Here is a 12,776-nt window from a genome sequence, read left to right on the forward strand (position 1 = left end):
CGTGGTATATTTGGCTGGAAAATAATCCAAACCACTCGACTACATTACAAAGTTGTTGTAAATCTGTCTGAGCCTCAACCTGACTAGGAACTTGCAATACTGACATTGGGCTATTGCCATCAGGAACGAGCCCCTCTCTCCTAACTTCAGTTTCCCCAACATATAACATGGGGATGCTTGGAATTTGCATCTGGTGGGTTAATTTCTAAAATTGTTAGAAAACGCCTCCAAATGCATGCATTCAACACATTTAAGTGTCGAGGGTTAAAAAGAGCAGAAGCGTTTCTCTTGACTGCTACCTTGCTAGTGCCCAATCGGAGCTAATGAATGTAAAAATCTCTCTTGGAAGGGATACGCTAACGCTGCTCCGGAAGACATAGTCTTCGATGAGAACCCGGATATTGTCTAAAAGACAATGATGCCCCTCTATATTTCTCCCCCTTATTTGCTACGGCGAACACATAGACTTATTTGACCGGCGAACACATAGACTTTTAAAAAGGAGAAGAGTGATACTTCCCCTGGTTAACACCAGGACTTCCGGAATACTTTTTGACTCCCTTTTACTCTTTGCTAGCGGGATGGAAACAGCATTGATCTGCCCGTAAGGAAAATAAGTCAGAATCCGAGACTGTTTCCAGTTCACTGCGGGGGGAATGTGGCAGACAGTGACTTTACGACAACCCTGCAGTGTAGTCTCATTATCACGAGATTGTGTGTATACTATGTGCGCCTATAGCAACATCGCCCTGCACTGCAGAATTTGGCAGGTTGCACGGGAGGAAGGGGGAAATTGGGGGGGCGTTTTACGACGGCCCTGTAACTAATCCAGCGCTAATAGCGGAGGTGGGGCTTCAGCCGAGGGGAAATGCCGCCTTATTTAGGGATAAAGTAAGGCGGTGCAGGCCAGATGATGGACCACCAGGACTAAGCCCCACCAGCCCCAAGTAAGGCGGCCAGGGGTTGCCAGCTGCTGGGAACCACGGGAGAGGAGAGAGAGTGCCCCTGGGCGCGGATCCTACTCACTAGTTCCCCCCAAGGTCGGCCGCGGTAAGAAGGGGCCGCCGGCCTGACCCAGCCGGGTTCTCCTTCTGTTCTTAATGGTCAGCGGTGGCCTGAGCTGCCGGCCCTCCAACCTGGCCAGGGATCCCCGCGCCGCTTTCGTTGGACCTCAGGCCCACTGCGCGCTATCCCGAGTTTCAGGGGATTGCCAATGGGTAGGGCATGGCAGTGCGGAAAGTACGGGCAGAGAGATCGCCACGCTGCTTTCCGTTCTCTTCCTTTCTGCGTCTACGTTGGGCTCCCGCCAGGCGGAGCACCTCCGCTCCCCGTGCGCACCCCCCGAATGAGCGCAGCCATGCCGAGGTACTCCAAACCGTAGGATTGCAGAACGTAACACTAATGTCTCGCAACAAATGAAACTTGGATCTGTAGAAAACGCAACCTGAAAAATAAGCCGTTGCACATACTTTTGTAAATCAAGAAATCTTTAATGAAAATATATTTAAAATAAAATCGTATGTTTGTAGAGTTGGAAGGGACCCCCGACGGCCATCTAGCCCAACCCCCTGCAATGCAAGAATATGCAGGTGGATTGAACCTTGCCGTTATCAGCCACTGAGTTCAATCTTCTGTGCTTTTCCTCGCCTCGCCCCGCAGCCACAGCGCGCGTGTGCCTCTAGATTTTCTCTCTCTATGGGCGGCGCGGAAGCGGCGGGAGGAAAGGGACGTGCGCGGAAGGAGGCCGCGGGGAGGGAAGCCAGGAAGCAGCGGAGGCGGCACGGCCAGTCCTGGCGAGAGACCGAGGCGGCAGGTGAGAAGGGCCCCGCCCCCAACCCGGGCGCAAGCCACGCCCGCCTGGCCTTTGCCCCGCCCCTCCCTCCCTCTGCTCCCAAGTATCGGCGCATCCTTCGGCTCCCAGGTAGCGGAGGGGAGCCCGGACTCCTGGGTCTGATCCGAATAGGAGAGCCCGGGTTCTGGAGCAGGAGGAGAGGCGCGACTCAGGGCGCACGAGGAAGGCGAGGGCGCCTCTGAGCATGGACAGAGCGCATTTCGCCACCGATTAACCTATGCACACCTGGAGGGAGGCGGGGCTTCTGCATGTGCTGCGTTCTGGCCGGATTTGAAGCCCAGCAGCTCCCGATTTCTTTCCTCGGGTGGGTGGGGAGAGTTCATTGCTGCTGGTGGAGCTATCCGTGTGTCAAAGCTCCTGGACTCAGAGGTGTTTTGTTGTTCTGGGAAATGATTCCCGGTGAAAGGAGGGTGGAGGCGCCCAGCTGCAGCTTCCAGAGAATAGCATTTTCTTCCTGTCGAATCAGGACCTTTTAACTGGGTCCCAGACCCCCTGGAGCCATTCCCCTGCCTATCATTGGGAGCTGCTGGTGGTCAGATGCACAACACTTAGTTGTATCTCTCCTGTGTAGGATCAAGTGGTTTATCTCCCTGTTTCTCAAAAGAGAAAAAAATAGTAGAGGTGCAGTCATTTTAATTTTAATTTTTTTCCATGGATTCTCCTCCATTAGAGAAATTTGGAAGGCAATTTGGCTGTCTTGTTATGTCAGCCACTCTGCAGCGCCTGAAACCAGCTGTACCTTCTATTACAATTTCTGCTCTGCCTTTCTGGTGAAACTCTGCTTTAAAACCCTGGCACATCTCGCTTTCGCAAAATAGCTCTGCGCACGAATCCGTAACATTCTTGCTACCTACTAATTCAAAACAAACTGCATTGCGTATTGACACTGATTTACTTGATCAAACTATCAAATCAACCACTTGCTTGGATGGCTTTCTCCACTAGTCCCAGGTGTGTTGCTGGTTGGGGTGCATTTCCCTGAGCTCCTTAGAGGGCAGCCTGGCTTATATGCACTCCGTGTCCGAGTGTGTGCTGTTGCTGTTTTGCCCCAAGCTTTTCCCATTCTCTGTGGCAGCCCTTAAGTTGTGGGATTCCTTTCCCACAGAGCTGCGTCTGGCTTCTTTGATGTACAGCTGTCACCAAATACCAAAGGCCTTCGATGCCTGAGATGTGTGTTTTCAGGGCCCACCCTTCTAAATTTAATACGCTTACACTGTTTGTAAAATAATTTTTGAATTGTTTTTACAAGTTCATTCACACAAATAATGTTATTACAAATATTAGAATTTTGCACAAAATTCTTCTGAATCCCAAAACTTCCCTCGTCCCCTCCATGGGTTCTTAAATAACTTTTTAACTGCACATTACAAGTCCATCTAATTTGCCATCCTCCATTATATCCAAAATCTATGTATCATTGCAGGGGTTATTTAAAGCCTGCTAAAGTTCAAGTGTTTACAGTGGTCCTTCTGATTTTCCCAGTTAATCGTGCCATCTCTGCGTCATCCAATAATTTCTTCTGCCAGTCCACCCTAGTAGGTATCTTGTTGTCTTTCCAGCTCTGGGCAAGCAACATCTTTGCAGCTGTCGTAGCGTACATAAACAGTCTTTTCGGTTCCTTCGGTATTTCTGCACCTACAATTCCTAACAGAAAGGCTTCTGGTTTTTTAACAAATGTTATTTTAAACATTTTTTTCAGTTCATTGTATATCATTTCCCAGAATTCCTTTATCACTTTGCAGTTCCACCAGATAGGATAAAAGGTGCTTTCCTTTTCATTACACTTCCAACAAACATTTGAACTATACATTTTTGCTAATTTACTCGGGATTAAATACCAGCGAGTGTGTACACTGGGTTTTTTTTAATTCTGGGGGAGGGCAGGTAATAACAACAATTCATAATAATGTTGTGTTTCAGGCTTTGTGCGAGAAGAGTCTGCCGTTCAACTGTCCCGCGTGGGATGCACGCTGCTCCTCGGAAGGATCTCGAGCTCCAGCTGCCCCGGTGAGGGAGGCGGGACAGCATGGCTGAAGCCGTCCATTACATCCATCTCCAGAACTTCAGCAAGTCCCTCCTAGAGACGCTGAATGGGCAGCGCCTGGGAGGGCATTTCTGCGATGTGACAGTGCACATCCAGGAGGCCACGCTGCGTGCTCACCGCTGTGTCTTGGCCGCCGGCAGCCCCTTCTTCCACGACAAGCTGCTGCTGGGCTACTCAGAGATCGAGGTCCCGCCCGTGGTCCCCAGCCAAGTGGTCCGCCAGCTGGTGGAGTTCATGTACAGCGGCTCTCTGGTGGTGGCCCAGTCAGAAGCGCTGCAGATCCTCACGGCCGCCTCCATCCTGCAGATCAAGACGGTCATTGACGAATGCACCCAGATCATCTCTCAAAGCCGCAGCCCCAAGCCTCCCACTGCCCCGCCTCCGGTGCCCCTCTCCCTTCCCAGGGTCCTCCCGGTGAAGCCCCAAGAACAGCCGCCCAAGGAGGCCCTTGGCAGCGTCTCGCGGCCCGGGGACCTCGACGCTTCCCACCTGGAGCCCCCCAAACTGCTCTGTGCTTCAGAGGTGCGCTACAAGCTGCGCGACCTCCTCTCCTCCTCCCAGCACAGGGAGGCGAGGGCAGCCGCCTGCGAGGGGGGCATAAGCGATGGGGAGGCGGGGGGCCCGTACCTCCACCCCGCCGAGGCCACGCCCAGCTGCCACAGCCGCAAGCAGCGCCAGCCGGTGAGGCTTCAGCTGTCCGAGACGATGCCTGTCATCGTCAAGGATGAGGAGGAGGGTGTTGGTGGGGAAGGCCGGGAGGGGGTGGTGGTGGAAGAAAGGGAGGCCAAGCTTAGCTGCTTCCCCGAGTGTGGCGGGAGCGGAAGTTTCCCTGGCGGCTTCAGCGACGAGGCGGAAGCAAAGGATTCTGGGAGTGCCGGCGGGGCCGGCAGGAAGGAGAGCCTCCACTTGGATTACGCCACTGCTGAGGGCCAGGATTTCTTTGGGAACCAGGATGTCTTTTCAGAGTCCTTCATTCCATCCTGGCAGGGGGAGGAAAGCGGCGAAGAGGCGGCAGCTTCCGCCGTGCGGGACAGGGAGAAGTTCCACTCGGACTGCAGCTTGGAGGCTTCCAACCTGAGGAGCTTGGCGGGAGAGTTCAAACAGGACTTGGGTGGGCCCTCTGGCAGCGCCGCAGCCTTCCCGTCCCGCAGCAATAGTGGCAGCGGGGGCTTGACTTTTGTCTCCTCTCTGGGCATCCAACGGGAGCTCAAGGCGGAGGTCAGCAGTGCCAGCACGGCCACCAGCACCACCAGCATCTTCCAGTTCCACATGCCCCAGCCGGCTGCGGTGGCCCAGGGCTTTTACAGCATCCAGGCGCAGCCGCCGCCGCAGCAGCAAGACGCCGGTGCCAGCAACATGGTGCAGCTCAGCCCTGGTGCCATGGTCACAGGCCCCCTGCATGGCGCTGGAGAGCAGCAGAGCCAACAGCCCGGCCCCTCGCGATGCTCAGAGCCCTCCTACCAGTGTAGCCACTGCCAGAAAACCTTCAGTTCCCGCAAAAACTACACCAAGCACATGTTCATCCATTCTGGTAATGGACACCATGGGGTGGGGCTTCCTGGGAGGGTGTTGCTGGGGGTACAGTAGGGGCGAGGAACCCTTTTTCATCTAGAGGGGAGTATTCCCTTCCAGGAGAAACCTTCCAGGGGTTGGTTGGGCCAGAGGCCACTGTGGGTGGAGCCATGAATGCAAATTGCACTTTGTACAGTAGGCTAGCTTGTACACACACCTGGCCCTCTCTGTTCTCCACCCAGGGCAAGCCAGAGGCAATAGGATTCAAAGACACATGCCAACCCCGAGGTTGCAGAAATACAATATTCAGGGATACAAACTTAAGGAGGGAGGCAGCCCCAAAGGCTCAGAGAGTAGGCTCAGTGACCACAGAACGCTAACTGTTGGGAGTATGGGATAAGTAGAAAATGGGAGGTTGTGTCACTGGAATCCGGAACAGCAGCCACCCATGCTGCAACATTTTGTTGCAGGCCTGGCTTGCAATATCTATGTACCCAAGAGAGATAAATACAGACCTACACTGAGATGCCAGATATAAATTCACAGCAAGGCCAGCTTACAATGTTTGGGCTATTTGATTCATAGATGATGATGATGATGATAATAATAATAATAACAATAATAATTTATTTCCTGTATCCTGTCCATCTGACTGGATTGTCCCAGCCACTCTGAGAGAATTCCAACATAATACATAAGATACACAACAGAACATCACATATTAAAATCTTCCAGATACAGGCAGGGCCGGATTTAGGTTTGATGAGGCCCTAAGCTACTGAAGTTAAAGGGGCCCTTTATATGTCCTGCTGTCCTTTGTCAACAACAAATTATCACTGTTTTTTGTGTTGAATATTTGCTATATGGTAATTTATGGACCTAATAGTTATCTAAAGCCATTTGCCACTGTTGCTGTATGTAGGTATTATCTGTTATTTTATCTTATATTTTGGAAATGTAGATCCAAGTGTTTTTTCCTTTAAATTTTTTTGGGGGGGGGGCCAAGAGAGTCGGGCCCTAAGCTATAGCTTGTTTAGCTTATATGTAAATCCGGCACTGGGCTGCCTTCAGATGTCTTCTAAGTTAGATAGTTGTTCATTTCCTTGACATTTGACAGGAGGGCATTCCACAGGGCGGGTTCCACTGCCGAGAACGCCATCTGCCTGGTTTCCTGTACCTTCACTTCTTGCAATGAGGGAACTGCCAAAGGCCCTCGGAGCTGGACCGCAGGGTCCTGGCTGAACGATGGGGGTGGAGACACTCTTTCAGGTATACCAGGACCAAAGCCGTTTAGGGCATCATCCCCAAATGAGGGATGTCCCCCTCAGTCCAGCGCCACGGGGCAGTTTCTGGGTTCCAGCATTGGGGGTTCTGTGTCCTCTCGGCTGACCCGTTGTGCTTTTCCCTCCCCGCAACAGGCGAGAAGCCCCACCAGTGCAGCATCTGCTGGCGCTCCTTCTCCCTGCGGGACTACCTGCTGAAGCACATGGTGACGCACACGGGGGTCCGGGCCTTCCAGTGCTCCATCTGCTGCAAGCGCTTCACCCAGAAGAGCTCGCTCAACGTCCACATGCGCACACACCGCCCAGAGCGCTTCCAGTGCTGCATCTGCAACAAGTACTTCTCCCACCGCACGCTGCTGGAGCGCCACATGACCACCCACACGGCCTGGAAGGGCGGGCAGACCGACGCCCCTGGAGCCATTGGCGTGGCCGCGGCTGCCGCCGACTGGAAAGAGAAGCCGAGCATTGCCACCGCTGCCTCCTCTGCCACCGAGGGGACTATTGCTGTCACCGCTGCGGCATGGAAAGCGGGGGAACCGTCTGCTGAGACGGCCATTGCCGTGTGGAAAGCGGGGGATCCGGTCCCTGGGGAAGGCAGTATGGGGGCCTGGAAAGGGGAAGCGGCTGGCGAAGGACCAGCTGCAGCCTGGAAAGGGGACCCGGCTTCAGAGGCAGCCATGCAGCCTCACACAGCCTAAGGCTTTTTCTCCCCAGGCTCCGTTTATGAATTTTTCTTTTGTCCAGCAGTTGTCTTTGACTTTGGCTCCAGCATCTTGAAAACTAAAAAGACTGACCCACATAGGGTGCAGCTTTCTCCTACTGACAGGGGCAGCCATGTGCACGAGCCGGGCTGTGAATTCTCAAGGGGAGAGTCTCAGTGTCGTCGTTGCGTCATTAGGCCGCAGCGTCGACCGCCTGTAAAGGTTGCTGGTGGCAGGAACATGGCTGAATTTGCACTGATGCTGTCCATGCCATTCCTGGCCCGTAGCTCAGTGGCAGAGCCAATCCTTAGCATGAAAGGAAGGGCAGAGCTCCAATTGCTGGCAACTCCAGACACAAGGAGCAGAACTGGGAAAGAGCTTTGCCAGTGCGTAGACCAGGGATGGGAAAACCTGTGGTCCTCCAGGTGTTGGAACTCGCAGCAACTGACAGTCCCAGCCAGGACGTCCTTTGGCCAGGGATGATGGGAGGTGGGAGAATGGATTTTGCTATTATGGGCAGATTTGTTGCAATTAGGGATGATGGAAGTTGGAAGTCCCGCAACATTTGGAGTGCCACAGGTTCCCTGTCCCTGGAGTATATTGTACTGGGCTCATTGGGCCGGTGATATGATTTAGTGCAAGGCCGCTTAAAAAGAAGAGGAGGAGGAGGAGTTTGGATTTGATATCCCGCTTTATCACTACCCTAAGGAGTCTCAAAGCGGCTAACATTCTCCCTTCCCTTCCTCCCCCACAACAAACACTCTGTGAGGTGAGTGGGGCTGAGAGACTTCAGAGAAGTGTGACTGGCCCAAGGTCACCCAGCAGCTGCAGGTGGAGGAGCGGAGACACGAACCCGGTTCACCAGATTACGAGTCCACTGCTCTTAACCACTACACCACGCTGGCTTAACAGCTCCATATTTAGCCCCAATAGCTAAATGCCTGTGGTCAAAAGCAGGTTGCTAGGGAATACCAGCAAAAGGAGCCTTGCTTGTGAGCATCCCAGAGGCATTTGGCTGGTGACAGCAGAAAGGTAGATGCTAGATGGATCACTGGCCTGATCCAACTTGGCTGTTCTTATAAAAAGATAATTCTTATAAAAAGAATGAGAATGTTCCTATAAAAAGAATGAGAAACACAATTTATTTTTATTTTTGTTTGGTTATGTCATGCTTACAGCTTATACTCTTACTGTCTTGCATTTCCAAAGCAGTTGGGTTCCGGGGCTGTTTTATTTGTAATGGATCAACTTATCCAAGCTGTTTCTCCCCTTCTTCATAGGAAATAAAGCAGTGTGTGTGTGTCTGTGTATATTTCTCAAGGCGGTGGAACTTCTGATGAGATGGTTGAAGAGGGAGCCTAGCTCGGTGGCTGCAGATGATTCCTGGTTCAGCCCCTGGCATCTCTGGAGGCGGGAGGCGGGGAATCAGATAATAAGTGATGGGAAAGTCCTATCTCTGTCTGAGACCCTGGATAGCCAGAGCAGACCACATTGGGCAGGGTGGACAAAGAGTCTGAGCTGGGATCAGGCAGTTTCCTGTGTCCATAGAATCACAGCCTCATTCTCAGTGGAGGCTGGCCCATTGGGGCAAACAGGGCACTGCCCCACCAGCCTCAGCCAGCTCCCATGTGCCTGCCTTCTTACTTACAGCTAGTGGTACAGGCTATTGCCTTCATCCTCCTGAGGCCACATTCACACTATAGGTTTAAAGCACTACGATAACATCATGGCACCCCCCTCCAAGAATCCAGGAAACTGCAGTTTGTTACAGGTTGCTGAGAGCTCTCGTTGGCCTCTCAACTTGCGTCAACTGCAGCCTTCTTAGTCCATGATCAAGGATGATAGGAGCTACAGTCCAAGAAAAAAAAATATTTGGAAGGCCACAGGTTTCCCACCTCCGGATTTAAGTGTTTTCCTGGTAGCCACAGGTGACAAGGCATTGCATTGCAGACGAGTGGGTGGGCTGGAAGATAGAGAAGACCTCCCTCCTCTGCCCTTAGTATAGAAATCAAGCAGGATTCCAGAAAAAGGACTGCCACCACCCTGCCCTGCATCGAAATGTAGTGGGATGCTAGAACAGTTCTCTGCCACTCTTCTGGACAACTCCCTGCAATGTAGTTATTTCTCTTTTCCAGACTGGTAACTTTTGTGGGCTTATTTACAAGGTTGGAGTAGTTCTTGCCCGATCCTTAGTCTGGTCCTCCAGTTCTTATTTGCTTAGCCTATGCAAATTAAACCCCAGTTATCTAAAAGCTGTTCCAGAGTGAATGTATACTACTACTTTTATTTCCCTGGAGGACATACGGTATCTACTGGAGGGAAGCTGCTGTCTGCTATTCCTTTGGACACCAGGATGGGTCTGTTTGTATGAGGTGGGTTTCTCCTTCCTTGCCTTTGCAGAATTTGCCACCACTGAGAATAGTGGCTTGCTTAACATTGCCTACTGAGCTCAGGGCAGAACCATGTTTGCTACCAGTGCTTGCCATACATTGCAGCACCTTGTATCTAAAAGATCAGGCTATTCAACAGCTGAAGCTAACAGAACTAGCACCTGTTCCTTGAAAATGTCCATAGAAATTTAGTAGATGCTCTTGGTATAAGCCAGATGGGCAGGGTATTATTATTATTTGATTCATATCTGCTTTACAAAAGCACAAAAAATGGGCCATATCTCCCTTGTTGGGAATGAGATCTGCCTATCTCAGCACCATGTTTCCTCTGTCTATTGTAAGTATGGTTGCCCAGTGTTAAATGTCCGGAAGAAGTCCGAAGCCCAAGGCAGTATAAGTTCCTCAACTATGTTGATTTAACATTTGTCAGTGACAACAGCTCACCCATAGGAAAACAAGAACTGAACTGACTGGACAATACAATAATATACCGAGCAAGAACTGACAGTTGACAGTTGAAAGTGCATGCGCTTACATGCCATTAGAACGTTCATCTACCAATGCTTATAAGATTGGTTAGAACACGCCTTGTAACATAAAATGTGTTAAACCCAATACATAACACTCCTCCCCCCAACTTCCTAACAAAAGGAGCAAACAGTCATCAAGGTGTGCCGGCCTTTTCCGCTCCTGCTGGGACCGTTGCGGTTCCTGTGCCTGAGTCGGTGACCCAGGAGGTTCCTCCGGTACACACGGTCTGAGTGGGGCGGTCTGGGAGGCCGGCTCCGAAGGGGTCACTGCTGATGGAGCCACTGAGGATTCCGGCCTGATGTCACCCTGCTGAAGTCCCAAGAAGGCTTGTAACTCTGCCTTGCTCTTTGGGTCTGGAGCGTCGCAAATGGCGCGCACTTTGTCCTCTGCTGGATGGAGGCCGTCTGTGTCAACCCGGAACCCCATGAAATCCACACTGCTCACTCCCAACAGGCACTTTTCCTGTTTTACCTTAAGTCTTGCAGCCTGGAAGCATTGGAGCGCTATCCATAATCTAGCGGTGATCAGCACATCGTCGAAAAACAGCGTGACTCCGGGGATGTCTTTAAGGAGACGGTCCATTAGGCTCTGAAATAACCCTGGGGCCACGCTAACTCCAAACTGTAGGCGTTCGACCCTGAAAGCACCCCTATGAGTCATGATTGTCTGGGCGTCTGCGGTGGCCTCGTCAATAGCTGCTGATGAGCTTGCGCTAAATCCAGCTTTCCAAAGATCTTGGCTCCAGCCAGAGTTGCTAACATGGTTCACCACCGGAACTGGGTATGCGTGGTTCTGTAAGGCCCGGTTCAGGGTGCATTTGTAATTGCCACAGATATGGACTGAGCCGTCGGGCTTAACCGGTGTGGCAATCTGGGTTTCCCAGGTTCCCGAAGATACTGGCTCTAAGACCCCTTGGGCGACTAAGCGATCAAGCTCCTCATTGATCTTGGGTTTAAATGCAAACGGGACTCTACGGGCCTTGACCTGAATGGGTTGCACTGTGCGGTTGAGCCCTAGGGAAATTGGGGGTCCGTTGTACAGGCCCAGGGTTGCATCAAAGACTGATGGAAACTCCTGGCAGATTGATTCAAAATCTGCCCCTGGGGAAATCTGAGTAAGCCCTGAAATACCTAAGCCTAACAGTCTGAACCATACTAGGCCTAGAAGGCTAGTAAATGGGCCTTCAGTTATGATGAGGTTCAAATTCTTGGTGTACTTCTTAAACTGGACCTTGAAGGTGCCCATCCCCTTTAGCTGGATTCTTTTTCTCTGGAAGTCCCACAGCACTATGGGGGCCGGGCGGAGAGGACCACCACCGTTAGGGTAAAGCTCTTTCAGAGTCTTAGCAGATATTATGGAGTAGGATGAGCCGGTATCCAACTTCATAGTGCACGGGGTTCCCTCTATCTTGAGTTGTAAGGTAAAGGTAAAGGTACCCCTGCCCGTACAGGCCAGTCTTGACAGACTCTAGGGTTGTGCGCTCATCTCACTCTAGAGGCCGGGAGCCAGCGCTGTCCGCAGACACTTCTGGGTCACGTGGCCAGCGTGACAAAGCTGCTCTGGCGAGCCAGTGCAGCACACATGGAAACGCCATTTACCTTCCTGCTAGTAAGCGGTCCCTATTTATCTACTTGCACCCGGGGGTACTTTTGAACTGCTAGGTTGGCAAGCGCTGGGACCGAGCAGCGGGAGCGCACCCTGCCGCGGGGATTCGAACCGCTGACCATGCGATCGGCAAGTCCTAGTCGCTGAGGTTTTGCCCACAGCACCACCCGCGTCCCAACTTGAGTTGTACCCTAAGCTTATTGGGCCCTGGGGACAGAAGTTGAAGTACCCTGGCTGGAGAGATGGACTGTAACTCCTCTATGTAGGCCTCGTGGACACGTTGCTTGTGTTGTGCTCCGGAGGCCTTGGAACAGCAGAGTCGACCAATGTGTCCAGTCTTCCCACATTGGCTACATGTGGTGTCCCAAAACCTGCATGTCCGACACTCATGGTTTTCTCCACAGCTGGCCCAGGTCCCTTGAGGTGTGTCAGATGATCGCTGGTTCAATGATGCGCTCATAGCTTGGGAGCAGTGGTGTCGGTCAGATCGGTCCGAAGCTTGGTGGACATCCTCATTGTGGGAATCTACAGAAGACAACCGGTCTCACTGGATCCAGTGAGTTCTCCTTTTGGTATGTGGGCTGTGGGCCGCCTCGTCGGCGTTATCCTTCTCAAAGACCATGACCATATTCATTGCTTCCATCATCGTGATGTTGTCTTTTGCCAACAGCTTGTGGCAGAGACAGCTGTCTCACATGCCACTGATGAACCGTTCGAGAAGTCGTTCCTCGATGTCAGCGAATTGGCAATACATCGCAATCGCCTGGAGCGCTGTGATGTATTCACTCGCTGACTCTTGCGCTTTTTGCTCTCTGTGTGCAAAGTCGTAGCGGTGTTGTTTCTTAGTTGGCTGAGGTG

At 52.1% G+C, this 12,776-nt stretch overlaps 1 protein-coding gene across 2 annotated transcripts; it reads left to right on the forward strand.

The window, feature by feature from the left end:
* Nucleotides 1–728: 728 nt before the first annotated feature.
* Nucleotides 729–8,475, forward strand: ZBTB45 (zinc finger and BTB domain containing 45). Of its 2 annotated transcripts, none has more exons than XM_081165309.1 (3): nucleotides 729–1,813; nucleotides 3,773–5,427; nucleotides 6,827–8,475. In XM_081165309.1, the coding sequence occupies exons 2-3, from the start codon at nucleotides 3,879–3,881 to the stop codon at nucleotides 7,387–7,389; spliced, it is 2,112 nt and encodes a 703-aa protein (XP_081021435.1). In that variant the 5' UTR covers nucleotides 729–1,813; nucleotides 3,773–3,878; the 3' UTR covers nucleotides 7,390–8,475. The 2 variants fall into 2 exon arrangements, with proteins under 2 accessions (XP_081021435.1, XP_081021436.1); XM_081165310.1 differs by lacking the exon at nucleotides 729–1,813 and adding an exon at nucleotides 1,913–2,156.
* Nucleotides 8,476–12,776: the final 4,301 nt, after the last annotated feature.

This window comes from Podarcis bocagei (genome assembly GCF_964188305.1).
Source record: "Podarcis bocagei genome assembly, chromosome: 13".
NCBI classification, from domain to species: Eukaryota; Metazoa; Chordata; class Lepidosauria; order Squamata; family Lacertidae; genus Podarcis; species Podarcis bocagei.